The sequence below is a fragment of the Penaeus chinensis genome, chromosome 34 (assembly GCF_019202785.1).
Source record: "Penaeus chinensis breed Huanghai No. 1 chromosome 34, ASM1920278v2, whole genome shotgun sequence".
In the NCBI taxonomy this organism is placed as follows: Eukaryota; Metazoa; Arthropoda; class Malacostraca; order Decapoda; family Penaeidae; genus Penaeus; species Penaeus chinensis.
This window is the reverse complement of record NC_061852.1, coordinates 31,224,421-31,236,920: the sequence shown is the minus strand read 5'-3', so window position 1 is coordinate 31,236,920 and position 12,500 is coordinate 31,224,421. Positions and strand designations below refer to the sequence as shown.

The window sequence follows — 12,500 nt, the reverse complement described above, 5'->3', positions numbered from 1 at the left end:
TCAAAGTGGGTGGGTGAGGGGGAGAAGATGGTGCGTGCAATGTTCGCTGTTGCAAGGTGAGCTGTTATTGCGGGAGATGGTTTGGAAATTATAAATCTTGCTCAGCTCTATCTGATGTCTTGCATTCCGTCCGATATTGTATATGCAGTCAAACATTATTCTCTTATCTTTGACTTGAAAATGAAGTGGGATGATTATACTTTACGTGGGGACACTGATGCTAGCAATCAGATTCAAGGTTGATTAAAAAACAGCACATAGCATAATACTGAAGGGATTGAAGCGTATTTTTGTATCTTTAGTATTCGAGTTGTCAGACCAAGTATGTTTAAGCACGCTCACTCACACACCCATTCACATGCATTCTCACTCACTCGCTCGCTCACGCACTCATTCGCTCACGTGCTCACTCATGCACTCACTTATTCAATTACTCACTCATTTACTCACTCACTCACTCATTCACTCACGCATTCACTCACTCATTCATTTACTCACTCATTCACTCACTTACTCACTGCCCTCACGCACTAATTCATTCACTTACTCACTGCCCTCACTCACTCACGCACCCATTCGCTCACTCACGCACACACTAACGCACTCATTCACTCACTCATGCGCTTATTCACTCACGCACTCATTCACTCACGCATTCACTCATTCGCTCACTCGCTCGCGCACTCACGCACTCAATCACTCGCGCACTCACTCACGCACTCACTCACTCGCTCACTCACGCAATCACTCACTCACGCAATCACTCAATCACACACTCACTCGCGCACTCACTCACGTACTCACTCACGTACTCACTCACGTACTCACTCACGTACTCACTCACGTACTCACTCACGTACTCACTCACGTACTCACTCACGTACTCACTCATTCGCTCACTCACGCACTCACTCGCGCACTCACTAATTCGCTCACTTACGCACTCACTAATTCGCTCACTTACGCACTCACTCACTCGCGCACTCACTCACTCGCGCACTCACTCACTCACGCACTCACTCACTCACGCACTCACTCACGCACTCACTCACGCACTCACTCACGCACTCACTCACGCACTCACTCACGCACTCCCTCACTCACGCACTCACTCACTCATTGTAACGGCGGAAATGCCGCTAACTTGTATAGATCGCTTGGCTGTAAATCAAATATTTTTCGTTTCTTTTTCGTTTCGTGTCTTGAAATCGGATTCCGCGCACAGGGCTCTCTGGGGTAGCAGTAGATTTCAGTTCAAATACATGCCAAGCTTATATATAATGAGATGTTCCGATAGCTGTTAGTGTTTTCTCACGTCAGGACCTTGGTCACGTGATGAATTATTTCTTATGCGATTGTGTCATAGTAGATACGAAACAAAGGGTGTGATATTGCGTATTAATATTAAGAAAGTGACCATGAACAGTTCAATGAATAATTATACAACAGTGTTACGGAAATACGTTTGAACGACCAGAAGTCAACAAAAATGAATCCTAGAAGTATGAATTAGCTTATTCAAAGACAAAGAATAAACCAACACACAGTTACGGCATAAGCATAAGCTAACAATAGCAATTAAGTATCTAGAAAATAAGCTAATGCTAGAACTGAATACATGACAATATCAACTATACAAGAATATTCATGATATAAGTAACAAACATTAAAAGCACCGTCACAATTTTAGGGCCAAAGTCAGCTGTTTAGATTTCTTTGTCATGGACATTTTGATAAGTTTTCGCTTTCAAGATTCTCTCCCATGATTGCCAACATTATCTACCTGTTACAAATCGGACGGCAGGAGTATCTGCAACTAACGTCAGGTACTTGGAATGGAAATTATGGCTTGAAAACAATTTCTGATAAGCACCCAGTTCGTGTAACCGATTTTTTCTTCAAAACCTAATGTTGCTGCATATGAACGCCACCTGGTAAAGTTTTTGTATTACCATGTCGTACCCTCATTTTGTTTAACCTAATATTGCGTAGCTCCTTAGAAAGCCCTTTTGATTTTGACGAGTGATTCTTGTAAAGTCGTCGTATGTCACGAAGGGGGCCTCTTTCATAATTTGCATGGGGTGATTTTGAGCAAACTTTGAACATGGAAAAACAACTTTAGAATACGGGCCTCTGCGTGTGGCGTAGGCAGAAAGTCTATATCTAGAAAACTCCACAGAAAGATGGAAATGATGGAAATGCCGCAAAAATTGGATTACAAAGCACCGATTGTCAGAGGCCCTTCTTTTTGCAACTGCGGAAGATGTGTGACTTGGAAGTGGAAGGGGAGGCCCCAGGGATACTGGCTTAAAAAACGTTTGTGTTTAAACCAATTGTTTACTTGCTATACATTTTCGATAGGAAAAAAGTAAGACCGACTCAAACGTACACATTACTTCACTTGGTATCATTCTAGCCGTTTTTGGTTAAACACACCAGTGCTCTGCATCATCCTCATAAAGCTGTGGTCTTTGTAGAAGTGCCATATGTCTGCGAAATATTGCACTTGTGATTTTCGTTTTTTTTTTTTTTCTTTATTTTGCATTTATAAATATTAACATTCCGTTTTCCACAAATTCGAGTTCATCAGCAGACAAGAATGAAAGGTGAGATTTGAAACCCCTGCGTCTAAAAAGGTCCTTAGAGCAATGCAAAGGCGGTAAAACAAGAGATGAAGCAAGAGTAATTGCAATATGACTGCATGGTCAAAGCCCTTACTGCAGGGAACATTTTCTTTGTGCTTTTTTATTCATTAGAAATTACATTAGAAAAACTCGCAAAGCATTAAATTGCTGCTTTGTGTCTTAGGATTTGGCATCTCAAGATGAGCTATATATTGGAGCTGGCAATCAAACCTGATCTTATCAGACGGTGTTCGATAGCCGCTACACCAAGCGCGACCTTAGCTGTCCTATAACCACTTAGGAAAAAGATATGCGCGCGAGTGCGTGCGTGTGCGCGCGTGCGTATTTATGAATAATATATACACATATGTACATTGATATGTATATCTGTGTTTATATATAGTATATTGCTTATTTGTATAAAAGTAAATTACAAGTTTACAATATGACACTAGAAGCCATCAGATGATCATCAGGTGATGCCTGTTCTTGTTTGTCAGGGAGTTTATTGATGCAGGAACTAAAACGAGGCATACGACAAACTTCAAATATAAATGTTTTTTTTGTTTTTTTTGTTATAAAGAATATTGTAAAATACAGTTACTGCCTTATTCCCAGGTAATTTTATACACATATGCTGTGAGAAGAAATGTCCTTAACTACTAAAGATGTTATTTAGAAAATACAGAAAATGCATGATTCATAGCATATCAAAGCGTTAAGGAAACGAATGCGCTAGCATTTGAAATTGCGAGGTTTTGATGCGTTAGTCAGCCTAAGTTTTTTTGTTTTTTTGAACATGTTGTAAGGCGTTTTCCCACGCTCGTGCTTGTGGATGTCGTGGAGTGTGAAGAGGCGACCTTTGCACCTTGTAGAACATACCAACCGATGCCAAGATTCCGGTCAAGGAGTATGCATACTTTCTAACCCGTTGTCATGCTGGCTGATGTATTACCCGCTATCAGGACCGAAACTAGATTATTAATTCAGTGTTGACATGTGTCCGCTGTGGGTGATTGCACGGAGCCATGTTCATTTACTTTGAGGGATCCATCGGGAAGCATGTATTTTTAGGTTAAACGGCATGCTGGTGACTCCGTCGACAATGGCATTCTATGATGTGCAGATTAGAAAATTACAAACGCAACACTTCGAGGGGGATGTAGATAGTAATATATAATATGCTCTTACTGCTTTATTACTGCTGCTACTAGATGCTGAATGGGCATACACATATATACTTTCTACATTTTCTGTTTCGTTGTACGGATTCACATTCATGTATTTATACATATCTACATTTATATGAAAGTATGTGATGTAAAATATTGCTTTGTAGGTGCCATCAGCCTGCGGTCATCTTCATTGACGAGATCGACTCGCTCCTGACGCAGCGGTCTGACACGGAGCATGAGAGCTCGCGCCGTATCAAAACAGAATTCTCGTACAACTTGTAAGGCCTTATGATTCGCCTTATTCCTTCAGTACTTATACATTTGTATTTTTGGAATAGTGAACGATGCGTTGAATAATGATGAATGTGTAATGATAATCATTATTATGATGGTGGTTATAATTTAACGAAAATGATAATGTTATGAAATGGTGATCATTTGCAATTTAAGAATACAGTAATTCGTTTTATAATGAAGGATGGAGCCACTTCAGGCAGCGATGAAAGACTGCTGGTCGTGGGGGCAACAAATCGACCACAGGAACTGGACGAAGCTGCTCGGAGGAGACTCGTCAAAAGGCTGTACATTCCTCTGCCGGAATCAAAGGTAATGGTGTCATCACGGGGTGCGTGGTTCATATAAATAAAAAAATATGAAAAGTTGAAAATAGCCTATAGATCCATTCCACTGGTGGAAGCGATGTTGATAATGTTTAATTAGTAGAGGAATGGAACAAGAGATGGAGTTAATTACTCCAAATTGCTGAAGACCTAATGAATAATTGAAATTGAAAAGTGCCTTATACACAAAATAGGTGTACTGTAAGGTGAAACAACTGTTTCGAAATCTTACTGTATTTCTTCATCTGCTCCCCCCCCCCCCCCTAATCCCTTGCCCGTTATTGTCGTCGGGGGCTTAGGAGGCGGTGACTGGGACCCAATGCTGGGAAACTCCCCAACCTTATGGTCCTTTTTTCCCCTCCTACATTTTCGTTTCTGTCTTTTCGCCAACCCTTTCTACTATCCACTTCCTAAGGTGTGAGAGCCGTGCTGTAAGGATGAAAGGCTGGCTTTGTGCCAGTCCTGAACGGCCTGAGGGAGCCATGGTATTCCCCTGCTTTAGTTGTCTAGCTTACCTTGGCCAACAATGAAGATTTTATACCTTTATTAGGGGCAATGAGGCTTGCCCCTTCATCAAATAGCCCCACCAATTCAAACTCTCCTGATTCCCTGACCCCAGGCTCTCCTTTGACCACGGCTCCAAACACTACAACTAATACCCCTTCCTCAATGCCTACTAATACAGTATCCACCCTAATCAACACTCAACCCCCAGGAGACATTTCTACTCTCCCAACATGCTCAACTTCAACACCTCTACCCCCACAACCTTCTTCATCAACTACCCCATCCTCCTTTATTACTACCTTACAGCCTTATTGTCCACCTCCCCATAACACTACCTCCTTCAACACTACTCCCTCGTCAACATGCATAAAATTGTTGGGGATTAGGACATCCTGCCAAACATTTCCGTTCCACAGCCAGATGCCTGCTATGTGCCCAACCTGGCCATACCTGATCAAATTGCTCTGCACAATCATGCACATGTGCCAACTGTGGCGGCCCCCATAATGTATTTTATAGAGGCTGCCCCACCTCCAAATTTGAGTCTGAGGTAGCAATTTTCAGATTCAGACTTGTACTCACTCTACGTGAAGCCAGACAGGAAGCACATCGACAAGGTTTTTCTCTTACTCCCTACTCTAGTAATGTCGCTCACTCTACCACTCCCCCTACCTCCCAAGCTCCTACACCCTCCCCTAAACCTATCCCTCCTCTATCTAACTTCCCCTCTTCTACCTCCTACCTTCCTCGGTTTCTTTGCTGCTGGATCACAATGATTTCAGTCTACTTCTCATCTTCCCACCCCATTGACTTTGTTGCTTTTGAAAATCTAATTTCCCAACTCCAACCACCTTTTCTCATAGTTGGTGATTTCAACTTCCGCCACACTCTTTGGGATGATTCTATCACCAACTAGAACGCTTCCTCTCCACAGCTGACTTTATTATTCTTAATTCACGCACGCAATTTTTTTCACGCACTGACCTCTGTCTGTGCTCCCCTTCTCTTCATTTAGATTTCCATTGGTTAGTTCTAGACCACATTCCCTATAGTGACCACTTTCCAGTTCTCCTTTCTCTTACTTCATATGTACCACTTCCTAACTCTCCATGCTGGTGCTTTGATAGAGCCGACTGGCATACTTTCACTTCACTCTCTGCTATTCATATCCCTCCATCCTCCCTCTCATCCATTTCAGATATGATATAATGTTTCACAACTACAGTCCTAAGAGCTGCCCATACAGCTATTCCTCAAACCTCAAGACCCTATGCCTCCAAATGTGTTCCATGGTGGAATTCTGATTGCACTAAAGCGCTTTGCTTTAAACGTGCAGCCTGGAACAGTTACCGCTACAAACGAGGTACCCCTTATCAACTATCAGTCCTTATCTCCTTTAAAAGAGCATCCGCCTGTCTTCATCGTACAATCCAAAATAGCAAAACAAATAGCTGGTGAAATTATGTTTCCTTAATTACATTCTCTACATCTATCTCAAATGTTTGGCTTTGGATCCATAAACTATCAGGCAAACGTCCCCCCCATCCAGCCCCCGTCCTCCATATTCGAGATACCCTCATTTCTGATCCTCTCCAAGTCTCTAATGAACTGGGTGACTATTTCAGCCAGGTCAGTAGTGGTTCTCACCTTTCTCCACACTTCTCTTCTATTAAGACCACCAGGGAACGTACCCCCATTATCTTCACCAAATCCTCTGCTGAGTCCTATAATGGTCCCTTTTCCTCTGAACTCAGTGCTGCCTTACAGTCGTGTCGCATCACTCATGAAGGCCCTGACGGTATTCACTACTGTATGCTCCGACATCTCCCATCTTCCTCCTTATCCTTCCTATTAACAATTTCCAACCACATATGGACATCAGGAAATAGCGAATGGTTAACTTCCACTAAATGTGTTATCTTGAATCTTCTCTCTCCTTCCCAGTTTGGTTTCCGCCATGCCCGAAGCACAGCTGACTCCCTTGCCTATTTTGAAACATATATTACATCTGCATTTGCAAACCATGAATCTGTACTAGCTATATTCTTTGACCTAGAAAAAGCATATGATACTACAATGCGGTACCATATTCTCCAACAATTGTCCTCTCTAGGCATACGTGGAAACATGGGTGTCTTTATAAAGTCTTTCCTCTCCCAACACACTTTCCAGGTCAAAATTGCCTCTGCCACATCATCCTTCTTTCCTCAAATCGAAGGCGTCTGGCAGTGTGCTCAGTACCACTTTATTCCTTCTTGTGTAAATGACATTGTCTCAGTTCTACCACAGGAGCCCAGTCATCACTATATGTTGATGATTTAACCATCTATGCCTCTGGCACATCCATACCAAATCTCTACCAATTCCTTCAGTCTGCAATATCAACAGTATCTTCCTGGGCCACAAACCATGGATTCTGCTTTTCTACCTCCAAATCTTTCTCCATCATTTTCTCTCATGCACATGTAGGTCCCCAATCTCCACTCTTCTAATATGGCACTCCACTCCAATACCATTCCTCTGACAAATTCCTAGGTGTTATTTTTGACTCCAAACTGTCCTGGCAAGACCATATCCTTTACATTAAAGAGAAAGCCTGCTGCCGTCTCCGAATCTTACAAACCCTATCCCATATATCCAGGGGGGCAGATCGCAAAACTCTCCTTTATCTTCATGTTACCTTGATCCTCTCCACTCTCGATCATGGATGCCATATCTACTCCTCTGCCTCAACTTCTCTCCTTGCCCATCTTGATACAATCCATCACTATGGTCTTCGCTTAGCCCTAGGTGCCTTCCGCTTCTCTCCAGTTGAGAGCCTGTACACTGAATGAGGCATACCATCTCTCTCTCGACGCCATACCTTTCTCTCTCTCCAATGTTCTGCTCGATTCCACCAACTTCCCCTCATTAAACTAAGTATCCCATGATCCCTATTTCCTACCTTTGCTTCTTCTCCATGTTTACCTACTCCTTTCTCCACTCGCATGGATACCCTCTTCTCCCATTCCCCTTTTCCCAGTCTCCGACCTCTCCCATTCTCTGTCCATTCTGTCCCTCCATGGCTTATACCTTACCCCTGTATTTGCTCCTCTGTTTTCCCTGACCCACCAAAATCAAATATTCCTCCTGCTGTCCTTCTCACCCATTTCCTTGACCATGTCTCCACTCATTCCTCCAGTATTCATGTTTACACTGATGGCTCCAAATCCACCTCTGGTGCTGGTTTTGCAGTAACCTTCCCAACTCGTACTTTCAAATACCCCCTTCCTCCTGAATCCAGAGTCCTTACTACAGAACTTTATACACTCCTTTTTGCCTTAAAACACATATACTCACTCCCCTCTTCCTCTTTCACAATTTTCACTGATTCCCGTAACTCACTAACTCTCATAAAGTCTATACACTCAACCAACCCCTTTATTTGTAAGATCCAGAACTGGTTGTTCTACCTGTCCACACGTCATAAAACAATCAAATTTTGCTGGGTGCCCAGCCATGTTGGAATCCCCAGCAATGAACAGGCAGATACTTTAGTACGCTACACCGCTATGTCCACATTATACCAACCACGTTTCTCACGTATCCCAGCCACGGATTATTACCCACACTTTAAGACCTTCTTGTATAATCGATGGCAATCTTTCTGGTCAAGTCTCCGCACTTATTAATTACATACTGTAAAACTATCAATCTCCTCCTGGTCAGCTCCATTTCATTGGAACAGATGTTGGGAGACGGCTCTCGCCTGCTTCGCATTGGCCACACCCGTCTGACACACTCCTATCTAATGTTACAATCCGATCCACCCCTATGTTCGCTATGTAATGTCCCTCTTTCAGTTCCACACATTCTATTGTCATGCCCATGTTTTGATGCAGCCTGTACCTCTGCTCTCCCCTGTTTTCTTTTCTCAAATGCATATACATCCTTCACTTGATCTAACCCTTGTACATTACCTTACCCGACCTTAGCCCATTTACTCATCAATTTCTATGCCCAGCTTAGATGTCTAGCACATTTATTTTGCTTTTAACCATTAACCATTAACCATTCATCTGCTCAAAAAAGTGGATGAAAAGGAAGGTATATGAAGAGATAGTGTAAACAACAGTGTAAGAAGAGGAGGCGAAGAAAGGCAAACAGAAGAGGAGGCAGGTCAGGTAAGAGTTTCAGACGGTCAATGGGAAAGGGTGGCCAGGATGAGGTAAACTCTCAGAGAACATCGCCACATCTAGACGGCTTCTGATGCTACAAGTCAGGACAGACAATATTCGTAACCTGACATAATTCAACGAAAAATAGAGAGGATTCTGGCCAACCCATTCACACAATGAAATTAGTTCACCAGAGAATCTGCGGGGTTATAAGGGACCGCGAATAGCTGCCGAGCAGACATGACGACTAGGCATTAATTGTTATATTCATTTAAATACACTCCCAGATTTCATGTAGGGAATGAAAATAATATTGATGAATTACTTGTTACATTACCTTCTTATAAGGAAAGGGTATTGTAAAAATAACTATCTGACTAGTGAGTGTATTAAAAAAACATGCACCAAAGTACTCATATTTGGTATTACAGTGGTCGCAGCATCCATGATTCAGCCTGTTGAATAGAGTTACACAGTGAGCCTAGTATCTGTCCCAGAGTTTTTCTATTTTGATAAATACCTGTGCTATTAAGGGGTTGTATCCATTCATCACAAGTGTTGGACTACGACTGCATCACATTTTTGTGATAATTTGCATGTCTGGTGGGAATGTTTCTTCAGTATATTTTTTCTGCTCTGTTCTGGCCATCATAGTCTGTCTCCAGACATTTTGCGTCAGATTTTCTACATGTGCATGCTTGGTGTTGCCGCACCCTAATGACAAAATAGGACCAAGAGGATAGAGAAGAAACGTTAATACCAGACATTCAATCCGTACAGCTCTGTCAGTGGTAGTCTCACAGTGTAAGGAAACTTTTAAGGTATTTTATTCATCATACTCTTTCTAAATGGTAGGACAAGAAGTAATTTGATGTTATAACCACAACAATACCAGATAGAATTGAGCAATTTATTGAATTGTAGTTTTTCAACAATCAGTAGTCAATTAGTTGTATTACCCTCTCCTCACAGGATGGTGATGCAAGGAGTGTGTTTACCAGGCTGAATATACGACACTAAATGGGCTACGGGGTTTACAGGACTCTTCTGTTACCACATGGATTGAGTACTTTTATAATTCATTAATAATCCCTCATTTTTATACCTGTAGTGGCGTTGGGCTTAGGAGTCCTGTGAGGTGGACCATTTCTCACACCAACATACTCCAGGCTTACCATAGCCAGTAATGAAGATTATGTATTCTTATTATGGGCATTAAGTCTTGTACCCGTATCAGCTAGCCCCCTGATTTTAACTTTCCCAGTTCCCTGACCCCTGGCTCTTCTTTGACCACAACTCAATGCCTACTGTCATTTCACACCATTCCAAGTCACCCGACCAGGTATTCCTTCTCTCTCAACATCCTCCATTCTGTCTCCTCCTCCTCCTCCTCCTCCTCCTCCTCCTCCTCCACAATCTACTACCCCCTCCTCCCTTATTACTGCTCTTCATATCTGATGCCAGTGAACTTGCTACCTAATTCAGGCAGGTCAGTAGTAGCTCTCACCTTCTCCCCACCTTTCTTCCCTTAAGCATGCCAGAGAATGCACTTCCATCTTCTTCTGGGTCCTCTACTGAGTTCTATAATGATCCCTTTTCTTCCTCTGAACTTCACTGTGATTTACAGTCATGCTGTAACACCCAAGAAGAGCCTGACACCTCCCACCTCCCTGTCTGTCTCTTCAACCATAATTGGACAGGAAGTTTTCCTCCTTATTGGCATGAAGCCATTATTCTCCCCTTTTTTAAACCAATAAATCTGGTAACCTCCCTCAAGATTACCTCCCCATTATTCTGACTTTCTGTTTTTGCAAACTATGAGAACGAAATGTTAACTTCCGCTTAATGTGGTATCACTTAATGTGTTATCATGAATCTCACAATCGTCTGTTTCCTTCCCAGTTTGGATTCTATTGTGTCCAAAGTACAGTAGACTCCTGTGCTCATTTTAAGACATATATTTGCATGCCACGACTCTGTATTAGCCATATTCTTTGACTGAGAGAAAGCATATGATACAATATGGTGGTACCAATTCTCCAGTTGTCTTCTCTTGGCATATGCGGGAACATGGGTGTCTTTATAAAGTCTTTCCTCTCCGATTGCACTTTCTAAGTCAGAATTGCCTCTAGCATTATTATGTTTTTCTCAGTTTGAAGGTGTCCTGCTTGGCAGTATCATTCAGCATCATTTTATTCCTCCTGGCATTGTTTTAATTCTACCACCAGGGGCCTGGTTATCCCTATATGTGGATGATTTAACCATCTTTGGATCTGGCCTGCCCATTAAATGCATGTCCTCTCTTCCTCCTCTTTCACTGTTCATGCTGACTCCTGTAACTCATTGTCTCTCATACAGTCTTTGCACTCAACCAGTCCCCAGCAATGAATAGGCAGTGCTCTAGCATTCTCTGTCACATTGTCCACATCACACCAATCCTGTTTCTCAGGTATTATTAACCCCACTTTAAGACCTTCCTTTTTTGCCTACTAGCAGTCTTTCTGTTCAAGAGTTCTCAAACAATAAAAGACATACTTTGAAACTTTCAGTCTCTTAGTCAATCCCATTTCATCAGAACAGACTTTAGGAGACAGCACTTGCCCGCTTGTGTATTGGCCACACCCGTCTTACTCTATCTCATGTCACATCTTGATCCATCCCCATGTTCCCTATGCATTGATTCTTTTTCAGTCCTACACATTCTATCTTCCTGTCCACTCTTTACTGCAGCTTGTAGCTCTGTCTTACTATTAGCTATCCTTATGTAATCCCCACTTTTCCCCCAGACACATATATATCCTTCTCTTGATCTAATTGCTCTTTGCATATCTCAGCCTTACCCATTTACTCACCCTTTCCACCGTCACCCCTCTTTACCATTTACAATACCATCCTAAATTTCTGTACGAATGGCGATGTGTAGCACATTCAACCAATAACTCTCTTTACCCTTTTCATTACTATGCCTCCCTGTAGTGCTACATGACCTTTGCTGGCTAGCACATTTATTTTGCTTTTTAACCTTTAGATATTCATAAATACTATCATTCCTAACATGATATCAGGTGTATTTAGAAGACCATGACCAAATGTCAGGTGGACCTATACTTACTTACAGCCCCTCAACAGAACCTGTCCGACTTTGTATTCTCTGGTGATTTGGTTTACTGTGTAAAATATATTGTTACTGTGGGTGATGGGCTTGGTGTGGATACAACCTTAGAGTTTCAACCCTCGCCTCTGTGGGTTACCCACTAGCCATAAACTGAACTTACTTGCCCTCCTCTTGGATCTTGGTGATGCACCCTCTTGCTTCCTGGTTCTCCTCACCTGATTTGACCTGCTTCTGCCGGTCCTCACCCCCCCCCCCCCCCACCGCCGCATCGTGTTGCTTCTATCGTGCCCTCTTATACTTCC

At 42.5% G+C, this 12,500-nt stretch overlaps 1 protein-coding gene across 1 annotated transcript in view; it reads left to right on the top strand.

The window, feature by feature from the left end:
- Nucleotides 1-12,500, top strand: part of LOC125043781 (fidgetin-like protein 1) — a 33,192-nt gene that overhangs the window by 19,681 nt on the left and 1,011 nt on the right. The window contains exons 11-13 of the mRNA XM_047640060.1: nucleotides 1-56; nucleotides 3,964-4,077; nucleotides 4,277-4,405. The exon at nucleotides 1-56 is cut by the window's left edge and continues 62 nt beyond it. Of these exons, the coding sequence (XP_047496016.1) occupies nucleotides 1-56; nucleotides 3,964-4,077; nucleotides 4,277-4,405 (299 nt within the window). The remainder of the gene's footprint in view (nucleotides 57-3,963; nucleotides 4,078-4,276; nucleotides 4,406-12,500) is intronic.